The sequence below is a fragment of the Macrosteles quadrilineatus genome, unplaced genomic scaffold (genome assembly GCF_028750875.1).
Source record: "Macrosteles quadrilineatus isolate MER2022 unplaced genomic scaffold, UCM_ALF_1.0 Scaffold_5__1_contigs__length_97177068, whole genome shotgun sequence".
In the NCBI taxonomy this organism is placed as follows: Eukaryota; Metazoa; Arthropoda; class Insecta; order Hemiptera; family Cicadellidae; genus Macrosteles; species Macrosteles quadrilineatus.
Genome location: NW_026542598.1, coordinates 58,308,419 through 58,325,865, shown reverse-complemented (window position 1 = coordinate 58,325,865; position 17,447 = coordinate 58,308,419). Strand labels below are relative to the sequence as shown.

The window sequence follows — 17,447 nt, the reverse complement described above, 5'->3', positions numbered from 1 at the left end:
AGAAGGCTAGTAAATATGATGAAAAAATTATATTTTGTTTGTAATCAAATTGATTTTAATTGTTTTTTTTTGTCAGAGCTTTAACATTACAATGTACACATGATGGTAAATCACAATATGGGGGATGTTATCTGAGCGGGGTGGTGGAGGGGGTCACGGCACTTACAGCCAATGAGGCTCTCTCTAGTTGGCGTTCTAGACATCCTCCTGGAATATCTTCGTTGAGCTCTATTCGTGGTAATCTCCTACGCTAAACCGCCCCACAGAAACACCAATACACATCTTACAGCACTTAAGATTATACCAAGGGGTAGCTCAATTTGTAAAAAAAGAATATCTACATTTTTAGGTATTATTTCTGCAGCAGTAAAACTTTTTCTAAAGAATAGCTGATTGTTATCATATTTAAAAGTTAAACTCAAATTGGTAAAAAATAACTAATCTGGAAATAGTGTCATCTGTTCTTTAACATACAGATATAAAGACACTTTTTTATCAATCTCCTTTTCCCATAACAGGTCAAGTAATATGTTCTGTGCAACTTTTAAAATAAGTTATACCATATATTACACTATTCTTATTCATATTTAGACAAAAAATGAAGCAAACCTAAAAACATTTGGTTTTAAAAATATAAAAGTTTAAAATTATCTTATATCTCTTAGGGAAAAATGAGTAGAAGAAATAAAGTATGTATAAAAGGAGATATACTTGGATATTAGAAGATATTAAATCAAGACTTATGAATCTTATAAGAAGTGAAAAGTGTCGTACCAGGCTAGGAGAGGCTTTGTCGCTTCGTCGTTTGCGCGCACGCCGAGGTGTCGTGTCTGAGTGTCTCGGGTGTCTACGGTCGCGCGGGGAGGTAAGTCGTGTGTGCTGCGTCGTCCGCTGATGTGACGTGGACAGTTGGGTCAGATTACGCAGCTTGGTGTTCATCATGGTAACATTGTTCTGTTCCTTTAACAACTCACTCTCATCCTAGAAAAAAAGAACAAAACAATAGAGTAATTAACATATTACTATAATAACAATATCAAAAAGAATCTTGAAGATAAAAAAGTAATCAGCTTATATGAATAGAAAACTGTAAAAAAAATGTATATGGACATGATTAGTTAATTATACCTTAGAAGTAAAATTGTTTGAGTGAAAACTAAAAAAAATCTCGATAAAAATAGTTGTTTTTGCAGGGTCATAAAGTATTATTAATACATACATTTTAACAATTGCTATAACATAACACTTTTTTTCTACAAAAAGTAAAAAAAATAAATATTTAATACACTGTATACGATGAAAAAAAATTAGACATGGAATATAGAGGGGGGTATGTGTAAGTGATTGAAAACTTGAAGGAGTGCATGTTTTTAGAAATTATATATAAATAATTACAATTACACAATTTGTTCAATTGATTTTATAATGTATCCAATACGACTTAAAAGGAAGCCAATCCTTAATTTGTTTCAATTTGTTCACACTAATGTAGTTGCAAATAAAATCTAGGTGTACAATGCAGTTGTCTGCTTGCATTATTGAGCTAGCATATTAATCCTGCAAGCTTAATCGTCTACTTGCAGTATCCTAAGTCAACGTTTCATTTAATTCACATAAATGGAGTGCCTATTTGTGGTACCCAAAATCAATGGTTTGTTCGGTTCACGTTGATGGAATGTCTAATTGTAGTATCCAATCTCAATGGTAGGCCTATATTTGGTTCACACAAAGGCGGGGACACACTTGTCATACACTCTTCCGATCCTACTACGATCCGATTTGCGGGATTCCAGAAGGATCGGTGCGGGATCGGAGGGGTGAACACACATGTCATATACGATTCCGACCCATCTCCGATTTCCTCCACCAAAAATGATGGGTCGATCAACACTTGCCAGTCTGATTTGTAAACTACGTGCAGAAGGTGGTAAACATGTTCAAAAACTTTGGACTTCGGGATTCAGCCATGATGGCGGTTTGTCTAGATGAAGAAGAAGAAAGTCAGACATCTCTGGAGGGCAGTGTAAAACAAAGAATTTGGGTTCATTCTGCATGGAAAGAAAGTTAGGTGGTTTACTTAAGTGCCCATCTTATATATTAAGCACATTGGGTTTTCTCTCTCGAGTTCGTTTGGCTTTTCTACCCGTCCAATTTTCATGATCGAGGTCTCAAATTGAAGGTATGCAGGCACAGATTTCACATCAAGCATCGGCATATATTTATCTTAAACCATTATTCTTAAAACTTAAGAATAAAGGTGATTTTTAAGAAACAACCCATCCTGCATCCAACAAACGAATAGACTGCAGTGTCGGTGCGTGATCGGAGTCAAAATCGGAGTAGTATCGGAGTATGACGTGACGCGTGTCGGAGAGGTGTAAACACCCGCGTTCAAAGTTAAGTACCATTCCCCTCTCCGACAGTCGTACCACAGTATGATCGGAGTCGGATCGGAAGGGTGTATGACAACTGTAGGGATGGTCAAGTCTCGAAATTTCGGGAAATTTTAAATCTCGTTACACGAGACGAGATTTCTTTTTGGCCGAGACTTTTATCGAGACGAGAATAAAAAAAAAAAAATTAAAAACGCCTGCAGAAAGTCAATGCAATACCCGCAATACAGGAGTGTGTTGTAGTTGTATTTCCTTTGCGAAGGCGTTCTTATTTAATTAATTCTTTAAATGTAAATATTATTTTAATAATATTACTTTAATAACATTTGAGAAGTTTTGTTAAGTGTTGCCAGTGTGAGGAATGTTTTATTACTATAAAAAGTCAAAACAAGTAACTATTTTATAAAAACTAATATTGCTTTTATTTTATGATTTATTTTACTTTAGGATAAGTTGAACGCTATCCTAACTGATATCACTATGTTTCCTAATCGTAGGCATTTTTAATAAGTTAAGCGTGATTAATAAAAAAAATGTTATGCTGATGTTTTTAATAAAAGATTGTAAATATTCTTGCCTATTATCATTATTTTTGTATTTAAACAGTCATCTAACAATGTTACAAAATCAGGTAAAAATTTTGAACGTGCATTTCTCGTTGTGTATGAGAAGGGAAATCCCGTCTCGATCTTGTCTCGAAATTTTATGAGAAATAAAAAATCTCGTCTCATCTCGTCTCGAACTAAAAATCCAATCTCGTCCATCCCTGACAAGTGTATCCCCGCCTTAAATGGAATGGCTATTTGGAGTATTTAAAGTCAATGGTGCATCAGCCTAACTGCGGCAACCGTAATTATTGGTTATTCATTTTGTAGTAAATTATGCTCAACGATATTAATCCGATTGTTCTTCCCCTTTTCTCTGTATGGTATTTGTAATGTGCTATTTCAGATGATTTGTTGACTAACATATGTTGCGACTCTTGTTTACCTTTTTTGTTATCTCGTAAATAATGTCATGGCGACCAATTAGACCGTAAGGCCCATGTTAAATTTCTAAAGTTTAAATTCACGTAGGGAAAAGCCTTGTGTTCCGATTTGTACTTCAGATTTATACCTTCCCATAGTTAGTTACTATCACTGTGCCAATTTTTGTGCTGATCGCTCCAGGAGGAGTATTTGTAAAACAAAAGCAGGAGTGTAGTATAAGAGCTCCGCTCAATAATTCAGTGTGCTTGGTTATCAACGTTTTGCAAGGCTACTCACCAACTTAGGGTGTTTGATGTGAGGTATCTCGCCACGGAATGTGTCATAGATCTGAGAGAGGTAGGACAACATGGCGAGTGTGTCTGGTACTTCACACTGCTCCATCTCCAGGCCAGTCATAACCTAACATGTACAACTTTATCAGATAACAGTAACATACATGTCTGAAATATACATAAAATATGTTACGGAATTGGGACATTAATTTAACTCTTTGAATACCATAAGCGAATACACTCATGCACCATGCACACAGTGTAGTTTTTTTATTTGTATCTGACATCTGTTGCTAGTTATCAAAATACTTTCTTTGCGTTTGGGCATTCTCCCACTGCTATATGCTAGGTAGTATGGAGTCGCACAGTTTGTTATTTTTTAGCTTACAGTTAAGCATTGTAAACTTGGTGTTTATGTAATGCTTTCCATTGCTGAGAAAATTTATAAAATATAAATTTCTTGGAACTTTAGTCCAAACAGGTTTAAACAATATACAAAGAATTAAAATCTTTCCTCCAGCAATTTTCAAATTTAAATCCAGCAAATTCCAACGCAACATTTAAATTCAATAGTTCCTGTAAATTTCCAGCAGAGTAACAGATTGTTCTGGCAGGGTAACAGAAAGTACAGTAAGTAGAAAACCAGGTCAGGCCGGGTCGAGTAAAACATTGTCCTTAGGTCTCAGGTCAAAATAGACTAATGCCAAATGAAGTTGCTTTGAAAAATATTTATGTGATACTAATATGAACTGGTTCGTAAAATGATATTCAGGATTTCTCTCAAAGGGGTGTAGCCATTTTGGAATTTATTTACCAGTTGCGTCAAACACACTACAAACTTGAAACACTACAGTTATAACATTTAATTTATGATATATGCATTTTATATGTTTAGACTACTATAGTATCCAACGTCTATGATTATTAATTTTGTATATACTCAAGAATTTGTTTGTTTTTTAAATCAAGAATTGATTGAAAATTATTTTTCAATTAAAACTATTTAAAGAAAGCACACCATTTTTTTAAAGTTCCACTATTTTGTTCTGATTGGTAAGAATAAAGTGGGGCTGGGAGGTATTTTTTTTTATATGTGTTTGTAGCAGCTGCAAAATTTCAAGTGGCAGGCTTGATACATCTAGTAGAGTACTTAAAAATTAGCAACCTCTTTGTGGGACATAAAATCAATGAACCCAAAAACTTTTACCAGCAGACTGAAACCATTCTTGGTTGAAAATGCTGATGGTAATAGGGAACAATTTCAACTTTAATGAATACAGTTTTTGTCTTTCTTGTACCACAGTTCAAAAGTCATGGTTGGATAATAACGAGCATCAAAACTAGGGTTTGGAACTATTTCCTTACAAGAAAAAAAAAAAAAAAAAAAAAATGGCAAAAGCATTTAAAACAAAAAAATACAAAACATAGAGGGACATACCGGTGGAATTCCCAGCTCCCTCTCCAGTATGTCGAAGGCAAGCTGGTTGTTCTTTGCTACGTCCTGTGGGACGAGAGAGTGGAAGTCTACGAGGTCCGGCCTGTAGCGGTGGATGATGGCACACAACGCCAGACCATCCTTGAATGAGCTGCTCATGTCGTTGATGTGAACACTGTCATACAGCGCAACCTGCTTCTTGAGCCAATGTAGCAGAGTGTCGGGGTGAACCTGAGTATCTACAACAATCACCAAACACTTATCATGATGAAACAAGATTTCAGGGGTTAATCAAATAACTTAAGTCATATAACATAACAACATTGATAATTAATCTTTTTAGACAACTTATTCAGAGAGACAATTATTAGAGCAGATTGAAAAGATCATTTATAAGAATTAAATATCAGTGTCATGTTTTGTGAACTTTTATTTTGTGCCTGAACTTAATAAATTTTCAGCTAGCTTATGGTGATTAAAAATACCGAATTAATTACAAAAAATTCACATGACTACAAGAGGTATAAAATCAGCAGCCGTTCCAGACGACTGAATATTGTAAAAAAAAACAAAAAAAAACTTTACACCGATTGGTTTATTTACTGTGGATTTCTTTCAAACTTTTAACATGGTAAAGAAAACAGTAGTTACCTAACAGTGCTGTGTACGATTCTGTATTTGGAGATTGTACAGCCAATACTTGGCAACATTGATATTTGAAACAATTGAAAAGATCTATCATATTCAACCAAACCTATAACCAGTTTATTGGCTAATAGCTACAAATATTGTTTGGAAAGTATAATCTATCCATTCCGATGACAATAGACTAAACAATTACTCATTAAATTTTGTAATATTGGTTAGCAAGTTGTTTTTATTCTCATACTAGAACAATTATATTACAAATGACAATAGAGACACAAAGCAAACATATAGATATTGAAATAAGAACATTGACTTTGTTATAATTTCTTTCTGAGACTAGTATAAAAAATGCATGAATAAAAAAAGAATTCAACAAAGTCATGCTGAAAAAGCAAGCACTGGATATTTGAATAAACAATACTTTAACCCATGCTGGATTGAACACAAATCACTGGGTTTTAAAGAAAATATTAAACAATATATGACATTTCAGGGATAAACATATTCCATCAGGCAGGTAAAGGGGGAAATCACAAAAAAAGCTCTCCTGAAGCACAAGAAGAGGTACGTTGACCACAGGGTACATCGGACAAACCCAAAATATGAAACACTAACCCCTTCTGTACACCACCGCTGCACCCCGTCAATGGAAAAAATATAAATTATCAATATGAATATACCATATCTGCTGATAGATGTATATGAGGAGATGAGACATTGAATTATTAATATAAATACCATATTAAAAAATACATTGGACATAGAATTGCTTATTCCATCCTTGAGCGCTGCATTTAGCCTTCCTGTTTAAAACTTTAAATGCCTCCGCTACAACAAACCTACAGACTTAGCGAATTTCCACTTATCTGATTGAATTTCCAATTAAATCTATTTAAATAACATTAGTTTTAACAATTACTTAGGTTTGCTGCTACAGGGAGGGTTATAAAGTGTGTTTTTTTTAGTAAAATATGAATAGCTTAGTATAAAATAAATAAATTTGCCAAGTTTGATCAGAATGTATCCATAAACAAGCAAACTTTACTTACCCTCCATAAGAATAACATGGGGATTTTAAATTTGCAATTTATTGAATTTTCTTTGTAACCAATACCCGAATAAAAAACAATTCAATTTACTAAATTATTTGGTTTTTAAGCTCTTCAAAAAGGTTTAAACAGAAATTGGTACATTTTATGTTTTGAGGGTGAAAATGAGAAAACCCATTTTTACCCCCATAACATTCCTATATTATGATCATGCTGGTTTGTGAACTCATTCAAGTTCATCCCGCCCTACACCTTCAAGAAATTTCATTTAAATTTGAGTATTGAAAGTAACAAGCATAATTGTCACAACCAAGCTTAGAATTCGTCTCACTCTGGTTTATCACATCTGTAAAGCTTTCAACACTTAATTTTTAACCCTTCATTGAACATAGAGATTTTCTCTGAGTGTAAAAAAATAACTTTACTTTGTGGGTTTAGTTTATAATAATTACAAACTCCTAGATGCAATTACAAGCGACATTGTTTTCTCCATATTTTCTTTGAAAATCTACATAGATAAATAAATAAAAATAACTGAATCAACTAAACCCTTACACAGCCCTTGAAAACAACAAGGGCAATTGAAATTTTACCAATACATTTTTCCTAACAAAGCTTACAAAAGCAACTTGTTTGAACTTATTAAGGGTGTAGCATAGAGCGCAAAGGCCTAGGTTTTTAGGATTTTTTGAGAGGATAGCAGGCTTACCTGAATGGGAAAGAGTCCAAACTGGCACAGGAAACACAAAACTTAACAACTATATACAAAAAACATTGGAATATTTCACTGGCACTGATACATAGATGTAGAAAACTCTCTCTTCAGTCGCTTCCTTAGTCGAAAATGCTGTCAGTATAAACAGTTATCCAAAGGAATATCTCTACAATACAATGCAATACAGGCTATTAGACCTGTTGGTCTAAGTCTTTTTCATTCCAATGTTTTTTGTATATAGTTAAGTAAAGTTTTGTGTTTCCTGTGCCAGTTTGGACTCTTTCCCATTCAGGTAAGCCTGCTATCCTCTCAAAAAATTCCTGTTTGAACTTATTGTTCAACCGATGGATAGCCAAGAGTGTTGTTTGGATATTCACAATCCCTCAGCTAATTCCTAGATGGACCGCTCATAAGGAAGTGTGTTTCATGAGATAAACACAATCTTAACTTTTTATACCTCTTTAAATAAACATAAACTTGTAAGATACTAACCTCTCTTTCTTCGCTTCTTAGGCTGGTCTTGTAGAGCCAACGAGGGAGCAGCGAGTAAAGCCTCTACCACCCCGGCTGCATCTGACGTAAACAAACCGCGGACCTGTTCACAAACAATGGTTGTTTTAATGAGCTCAACAATATTTAGGTAATTTACAACTATAATGATACTTAACACTTCTAGGTTTTCAGTCTAGTTTGGCTAAAAAATAATCCTTAATTTTTTACACAACAAAAGACAACTATCTATTATGATTTTTATCTGTGACATTTTTAAGTTTATGAAAGTAGTTTTTAGAATTTAAATAGGCCAAGCGATTTTCCTGAGAAAAACTGTAGTACAACAACCATCAATTATATGCCCCATAGTTGGAGAGTGCTTAGAACCACAAGAGTGATCCATCATACCCCTTTTATAATACCAATAACTACGCAAACTACCCCAGTGCAGAAAAAAAGTCCACTGCTTTCAAGCAAGATTCATTCAACTTACTACCGCAGAATGGCCAGATATTAGGAGGGTGTCCTGACATAATACTCAGCAAAATTCCGGAACAAACTATCTGTTTGAAGATAAATAACTAGCTTCCACCAATTCGGAAGTTTTAGTAAGAAAGTAATGTTCAATGCCTGAAAATTCATAAGTATTCTGGGCAGGATTTAATATATTTTGGGAATATTTCAGAATGCTATCTTATCACAGGAGAAGTTTGTTAAGTTTGCAAACCCAAAAATATATAAATAAAGCGCTACAAGATTATAAGATTCAACAAGTAATTACAAACACAAGGGATTAATGTCGCAAGAAAGAGACCAATTTGCAAAGAGACAAAACAGGGTGTCCACAAAAAATTTGTCATTCATTTCCATGACTTTCCATGACTATCCATGACCATTTACCATTGATTTCCATGACTCACGAACTTTACACGCAAATTATAATATAACATACACACAAAAATAATACTGCCTGGATATGTTATTTTGCAGAAAATACTGAAATATGTAATAACAGATAACAATGGAGTACAATAGGTACAACAATGAACTAAAAGAAACCGAAAACTCATAAAATAATACAACTGTAATAAATTGAATTGTCGAACATTTGTGAAAAATCCTGAAAAATGCTACAACAGTCCGGGTTACGGCTGACTAGAGCATTGAATGGTCCCCTCAAATCCATCCATAATTGGAAATTTCCATGACTTTCCATGACTTCTTGCCTATTTCCCTGACTTTCAATGACCAAAATTTTTTTCCATGACTTTCCATGACTATCCCTGACTTTCCAGAATGTGGACACCCTGCAAAATTCCAAACAATTTAGAGGTCAATTTTACAGTTTAAAATTGATATTTAGACTATATCATAGAAAACCCTGTGCTTTGAAGAGAAAAACAACACAAGTTGCGATGAAATCGTCAGGCGTTTACTGATACACTGACTCACCTGAACCGGCATCACACAGCGACTGTTGAGGTTAGGATACCTCGTGTGCGGGTCAAGCGTGTAAGATGTCGCGTCCCTCTGCAGGTTCTCTGGCGTCGTCTGCGCCAAGATGCGGTAGATGCTTTCACGCTCTGCAACCACCTGTCACAATATACATAGTAGGTGTATCATGGAACTCGGAATGGGAAATGATATAATAATTTGAAAGGCTACCTGAAAGGCTATTAATGCTACTAACAAATGGTTGATGACAGACTATGAACTATTTAATTGTTGATATGTGAAATTTGTTTGACAGTTGCATGAAAAAATCTCAAATAAATCATAGTGAGTTATTTTGATTAATTATAGGTCTATTTGAATTGTAATTGATTTATATAACTTATAGCCTATCTTCGCCTGTGTCAGTTATTTTAAGTTCTTTTTTAAAAGGAAACAGTCCAAATCCTGATCTTAACCATCTAATATCAACCTTTCCGTTAGGTAGTATCATTAATCGATAGACCAATGACATAAGGCATCTGGGTTTGGAAACAGACTTGCTTGGAATCAAACCAGCGACCTTCAGATATGAAGGCAAGAACTATGATCACTCGGCTATCCAGATAAGTATTATGTACACAATTATTTAATAGGTAACCTAAAGGTTTTCTGTGTAGGAATATCGGAGGTGTACTCACCTCTAAAGGGTTGTTGCCCAAGCCCCAACTCCGCACGGCCCAACAAGCATCCATGGAGGATAAGAACCCTCGGGCACAACCGGACCCCGTCGGCCAGAATGGCTGAAAACACATCAAAGGTAGAGTACAGAAACCCTACAGCTAAATAAATTATACGCAGTTATAACGAATGTTAAAAAATACAAACATGTAGTTTTAGTGTGTACAAAATAACTCTGAGATACTAAACAAAATATTTTATGATATAAAAATACAACTTAAGAATAAGAAACAAACAAATTTAAGAATCATTTTTATGGGAAAACAAATTTTTTTAAATGAAAACATAAGAATATAAGAACAATATATGCCTATGTTTACTCTTTCTACAAAATTTTTGGTCATGTTCCGTGTTCTGGCCACCTTGAACTTGCTAAATCCAGGCACACTTTTACTTGTATATGCAGGCTAATGGATTGAAGTGAAGGTAATAAGTCAATCAGGTCGTACAAAACCCCAGTTGACACTTCAAATCTAAACTGTACAGACAAATTTTAAGTGGCAGATAATCCATGATATTGCTGATTTCACAGACCATTGCAGCTCGCATCACTCTCTTTACCGGACTTTTAAAACGAATCAACAAAAAAAATGTTCAGCCCCCTTTCAAAACAACAAACTAATCATGGTCAAACACCATACCTCCAGCAGACTGTCCCCGACCAGTGTCATGAGCAGTCGATGTCCCCGCCTCTCCACCACTCGACTAGCGTTCTCCGCTGCATACATTGAGGTAAAGTCAAACATCGCCACGTCCGCCTGGCCGTAGTGGTTCACCGCAAACTCGAGATGAGGTAGCTTGTAGTTGGTGGAGAAGTCCGCTGCTTGACGTGCGTACTCTTCCAACGCCGCCTTGTCCACGTTGTCGGGTGACAACAGTTTGGCAGTGTCTGGATAGTCCATGAGAATCACACCTTTTTCGATGAGACTAGTTTTCTTCGCTGTCATTACAAAGTAGTGCGTTTCGTCCTGGAAAATCGACACGGTCATTGAAGAGTAAGTAGTAGGATTAGAAATAGAAATCATCAAATTACATTTAAATATTTTACCTAAGGTCAATTTCCTCAGTTGAAAATGCTGTCAGTGACAGTGGGATAGTCTAATGCTTTGTGTATACAGGGTGAGTTTTAATTGTCCCCCCCCCCAACTTTTTTCTACATTTTTTTAAATACAATCCCAGACCACTTCCAAACATTGTTGGGTAGTGAGTACTTCATTTTGACAAGGTGGTCATTTCCGGCCGCCATCTTGGATCCGCCATATTGGATGCAAATTTTTTTTTCAAATGTAAAGGTGGGGTTGTGACCCATTATTTCGAACTACATTTTTACCCTGATTACAATGCCGCAAACCGTTTTTAAAAATCTTGATTCATTTTAAAGTTATAAGGGCTTTTTAAAACTTTATTTTTAGCCCATTTTAACATTGTGCATTTACAAACTAAGACCATGATCTCAAAATAGTGCTAGATAAAGATAAGTATACACTACCAGTAATTGTCGACCTATTTTCACTTGGTTATGACCGATGTATTTTTTTCGGCCGCCATCTTGGATCCACCATTTTGAAATGTGATAAATTATTTTAAATATGAAGGGGGTGTTGTGACCCATCATTTTGAACTACTTTTTTAAGCTTAACTCAATGCCGCAATCCATTTTTTGTTATCAAGTTTTATTTATGAAATATTGAAATTTTTTTGTAAAAAATGTTAATATTTCAAAAGCAAAAAATTAAAATGAAAAACGGATCATGGAATTAAGTTCAGCTTAAAAAAGTAGTTCGAAATGATAGGTCACAACATCCCCTTCTTATTTAAAATAATTTATCACATTTCAAAATGGCGGATCCAAGATGGCGGTCGAAAAAAATACATCAGTCATAACCAAGTGAAAATAGGTCGACAATTACTGGTAGTGTGTACTTATCTTTATCTAGCACAATTTTGAGGTTATGGACTTAGTTTGTAAATGCACAATGTTAAAATGGGCTAAAAATAAAGTTTTAAAAAGCCCTTATAACTTTAAAATGAATCAAGATTTTTGTTGAGGAGAGTTATTGTATATATTTCTGATAGTGTGTTTCATTACGTTATATTATTAGCTAATTAGTATAAATGCTATATTTCATGTGTAGTTTTAACTTAGAGTTGTGAAGTAGCAAACATGCATTCTCCTAGGGCAGTTGTCGGCTTTTAGCGCCGGTAACAGAGTAATAAACCTTCGTCCTTCTGCGAAAGGACGGACCCTTCCTCGCCGCTTTTAGAAAGTTGCAACCCCAATCGAGGGTGAGGAAGGTGTCTTTTATTCAGTCATAGTCAGTGTCTCGACTAGCATCACATTGTCAAGTTCGTTTCGTAGTTTTCGCATAGGATGTGTGAGGCAGACCCCTCCACGTATTTCATTAGTCTTAATTCGCATTCAATAGTACATTCGCATTAGTTGTTTCGTTATAGCATTTTAGTCAATCATTTATACAGTCCACTTATATCATCACATCAATAAATTCATAGTTCGTTTTTAAAGTGTTAGTTTCTTTTATTATTTTCCATAACATTGGCGCATCACATCACGCGCCGCAACATGGTCCTTCTATCCGGATTATAGTACCACAGCATGGTCCTTCTATCCGGATTATAGTACCACAGCATGGTCCTTCGAGCCGGATTCGCAGTGAACGGTCGCAGTGAACAATCGTAGTGACAAGTGTTTTATTCTACTTTGTGTATTGGATTTACCAGCATCATCTATCGTAAGTCTACATTCTATTTCCTTTGTTCAAGCAAGCTAAAATGGCTGAAGAAATGAGAAAGTTAGTCATCAAAAGAGCTACTATCAAGTCCAAAGTGACCAGATTTCAATCTTTCCTTGAACAAATCAGTCAAACACAAGATTTTTCCCAGCTAGAAGATAGAATAGCTGTATTTAGGGATTCGTTATCGGAGTTTGATCTAGTACAATCAGAAATAGAACTGGCAGACTCCGTTAGTGATCACAACTTAGAGTGGGAGTCATTCGAAGACTTATACTATGAACTTTCAGCAAGATCAAAGGCCCTCCTTGCCAAATCAACAAATACTAGTGAATCATTGCCGTCAAATACTGAACAATCCTATTCAGTGCAACAAGTGAAGCTATCCACTACAGGATTCCCCACTTTTGAAGAAAAGTGCAATCACCTGGAGCCGATTGACTTATTAGTTGCCGCCGATGAAATGGGACTTCGGGGCATTGGACAAGTGCAGCCACAGCAGGAAGCTCCCATCTTTCAAAACACTTGTTTAGGATGGGTATCATCGGGGAATTTTTCTGATAGAAAAAAAGCTGAAACCGAGGGATCGATTTGTCTTCAAACCACAGACGATAAACTTCATTCTCGATCCCTACCATTCTGGAACACGATCAACTGTGACCAACCAGAATCACAACTTGATAGCAAACAGGCAAAGTGTGAACAAACATACATCGAAACTACAGTCAGGGACACTACCGGGAGATACACAATCAAGTTGCTAGTAAAATACGACCTAAGTAATGTAGTTGACAATCAAACGCTTGGGGAATCAAGGTTTTGTCAGTTTGAGAAAACACTGTCAAACAACTCCACGCTGCATCAAGCAAACTCAAACTTCAAGACAAAGTATCACTTCAACCAACGTGCCAAAATGGACAGCGGAGTCTACCCACATCATTCCTTTTCTACCAGTGGTTACAAGAAAGGACAACGAGCTGCCAATGAAGCGTTTCACCGGACGCGTCATAGAGATCCACCATGGAGACGATGGCAGGGTGTGAATCGCCACCGTCAAAACAACCACCGGCGGGTACAAGCTCAACCGTATCTGTCAACCGTATGTGCATCCTACCCGTGGAATGACGTCACACACTGCAACAGCTGGGAACTACCCTTGTCAACCATCTGTGTCAAGTGTCAGTGAGTGAGTCATAAAAGTGATAGTGTGAATAGTAAAAATCTCCAAGCCAAATAGTGAAAGTGTAACATAAAGATCTACATTTAGGATAAATTTTAGGATAAATCAATGCTTCAATATAAACAGCTTTAGTTATATTTTCAATAGTCATAGTCTTTTGCATTGTCATTTTTTATCGTTTTCATAGTAGTTTTGTTACTGCATTTTGAATAACCAATCAGATCAATCGTTGTATTATTATTATTAATCTTTGTTAGGGTTTATTAATCGATTTTGGCACATAGTTAATTGTTGTATGGTATTTCATTTTCGTGCATCTAATCACTTATCTAACGTATTTAAATGGCTATGATTTGCATATAATTCTTTGTGTTATTGATTATTTAAATTAGCATAGTTATCATGTAGTATATAAAAGTGTTATCATTTTAGTATTTTTACTGTCGTTTTGCAAGGTTGCAGCATATTCGTTCATAATAACTGTTGTCATATTAATTGCATAATCATTTTATTGTTTTCTTGTTTAAATATACTTAAATATTCGTGTTCTTATGTTGTACATTCATAATGTATTCAATCGTTGTAAATAGGATTTGTAGCATCGTGTTAGATATCAAAAACTATAGAAGCGTGATTCGAAATATGTTTGCACTTAACAATTTAACTTTATAGTCTTATCATCTTGGTTTGTACAGTTTAGTGTGTCATTGTTAGTTTTATTATTATGAGTTCTGATTTTTTCATGTGTATATTCAAAGCTTTATCGTTTAAGTTGGTTTTTATAACATAAATCATACTGTATTCGTATTCAGCATATAAGGTATTTTACAATATTTTAAATGTACTTCACTCGTATTGCTTTGTGCCATTGTGTTATTCTATCATTTCAACATGGTTTCATTAATTTGTTTGTAAATACAGCAGTATTGTAATTATTGTATCAATTTAAATTCAATTAGATTTTTGCAATATAGAAATAGTTGAAAGATTTACACTTTCAAGGGGGGAGAATGTTGAGGAGAGTTATTGTATATATTTCTGATAGTGTGTTTCATTACGTTATATTATTAGCTAATTAGTATAAATTCTATATTTCATGTGTAGTTTTAACTTAGAGTTGTGAAGTAGCAAACATGCATTCTCCTAGGGCAGTTGTCGGCTTTTAGCGCCGGTAACAGAGTAATAAACCTTCGTCCTTCTGCGAAAGGACGGACCCTTCCTCGCCGCTTTTAGAAAGTTGCAACCCCAATCGAGGGTGAGGAAGGTGTCTTTTATTCAGTCATAGTCAGTGTCTCGACTAGCATCACATTGTCAAGTTCGTTTCGTAGTTTTCGCATAGGATGTGTGAGGCAGACCCCTCCACGTATTTCATTAGTCTTAATTCGCATTCAATAGTACATTCGCATTAGTTGTTTCGTTATAGCATTTTAGTCAATCATTTATACAGTCCACTTATATCATCACATCAATAAATTCATAGTTCGTTTTTAAAGTGTTAGTTTCTTTTATTATTTTCCATAACATTGGCGCATCACATCACGCGCCGCAACAATTTTTAAAAACGGTTTGCGGCATTGTAATCAGGGTAAAAATGTAGTTCGAAATAATGGGTCACAACCCCACCTTTACATTTGAAAAAAAAATTTTGCATCCAATATGGCGGATCCAAGATGGCGGCCGGAAATGACCACCTTGTCAAAATGAAGTACTTACTACCCAACAATGTTTGGATGTGGTCTGGGATTGATATTTGAAAAAATGTAGAAAAAAGTTGGGGGGGGGGACAATTAAAACTCACCCTGTATAGTGTAAAGTGTTTGTGTTTCTTGTGCCAGTTTGGACTTTTTCCCATTCAGACTGCTATCCTCACTAAAAATCTTAAGAACCTAGGCCCTTGTGCTCAATGTTTTATCTTTGACAAATAAATAAGATAAACAATAAAGTGTTCACTATTCAATCCTTAAATCCAAAATAAAATCTATTACTTTTAATCTCAGATTGCTTCTTCAAAACTAACTTTGAAAAGTAATTTTTTTTTAGATTGCAGATATAGACAGTTTTTTTTTTCATTTAGATTTGCTGTTTGCTAGATAGCTGGGTATCTAGCAAACAGCAAATCAACATGCCTACTCCACTAAAATGAGGTTTTGTACTTTTAGTTTATAACGAGACCTGGATTTCAACCTTATCATCCGGGATTGAAGTATCAAACTCACATCTTCCACTTAAAAACCTTTTTATGAAGCACCACCTTGACGTTTAACACAAATCTGATACTCTACAGTTGTAACAGGTATTCAAAGTGGTTTTACCTTGTAATAGACTATGTTTTCGAGATCAATGCCAGTCGTTGCGTAGAGATCTTTGAAAAACTTTTGGTTGAATATGAATGCCACACCACTGATCTCTTCCACTCTCGCCTCTGCCTCGGAGCGTTTGTTGATGAAGTTGGCAGTGATCGCAATTGCCAACTTCCCTCTGAACTCCTTCCGCTTGAAGCCTGATGAGCAGAAGATATGGATAAAACAGGATACTAACTTATATCCAACCCATAGAAAATTTGTCACTGATTAACAATTAGTTTTTGGTACTTAAGTACTTTAGAGAAATTATATTTAAATACTGTTTAAATCTGGCCGTAGGTTGTTTTATAACTCAAAATAGTTAAACAAATCCAAACACTAATATATATCCATATACATATACTGTATATAATATATATATGTTTATATCTGTCTAAGATAAAATGTATAATTTGTTGGGTAGAACTGTTCCTTAATTGTCGAGAAACAGTCTTGTCTGGACTTTTTAGCTAACCTTTGGTTTCTAATACAATGAATTATGTGAGTGTTGCTAAAATAAATAACATTGTTCTTACTGAATCAAATTTTACGGGACTATGAAAGTATACTACTTAATGAATTACCAAGACTTTATAAAACTTTATTTTTATCACGGTCTTAAATGAAAAATCACTAACAGTTCATTGAAAAAAGTAAAACACTCAATTTTCTCTTTTTTTTAAATGACTGCACTCCAAAAATGCAACAATTTAGAGTGCTGAATTCACTTTATTTATCTTCACTTAATGACAACATAATAAAACATAAATGCATACAAAAAACCAATTTTCGAAAGTGAATGCAGTTGTTACCTTCAAGAGTGTTTCTCCGACCGTCAGCACCAATGAGAACGTCAAACTCATACTGAGATACAGGGTGATCAGCAGGATCAGTTAGAGCTCTCCAGCCAATTCCTGCAAACAATTACAGCAACTACACAAAACAAATTTAAAAAAAAAACTAGTGATGTGTCCACTCGAAACTCCAATCCAGTAAATTAGTAAAAGACA

The 17,447-nt window shown here is 35.0% G+C and overlaps 1 protein-coding gene across 10 annotated transcripts in view; it reads right to left on the bottom strand.

The window, feature by feature from the left end:
* LOC128994791 (F-actin-monooxygenase Mical-like) overlaps positions 1–17,447 on the bottom strand; it is a 135,420-nt gene that overhangs the window by 41,509 nt on the left and 76,464 nt on the right. For 7 of the 10 annotated variants that reach the window (XR_008490918.1, XM_054419562.1, XM_054419561.1 and 4 more), the window contains 11 exons: positions 17,250–17,351; positions 16,408–16,595; positions 10,807–11,133; positions 10,126–10,227; positions 9,446–9,586; positions 7,994–8,096; positions 6,353–6,370; positions 5,093–5,328; positions 3,659–3,781; positions 775–981; positions 167–250 (listed from right to left, as the gene is read on the bottom strand). Coding sequence is in view for 9 of the 10 variants with exons in the window: in XM_054419562.1 (XP_054275537.1) it covers positions 167–250; positions 775–981; positions 3,659–3,781; positions 5,093–5,328; positions 6,353–6,370; positions 7,994–8,096; positions 9,446–9,586; positions 10,126–10,227; positions 10,807–11,133; positions 16,408–16,595; positions 17,250–17,351 (1,631 nt within the window). In the remaining variant the exon portion in view is untranslated. The remainder of the gene's footprint in view (positions 1–166; positions 251–774; positions 982–3,658; positions 3,782–5,092; positions 5,329–6,352; positions 6,371–7,993; positions 8,097–9,445; positions 9,587–10,125; positions 10,228–10,806; positions 11,134–16,407; positions 16,596–17,249; positions 17,352–17,447) is intronic. The other 3 variants (XM_054419567.1, XM_054419568.1, XM_054419565.1) reach the window with 2 other exon arrangements.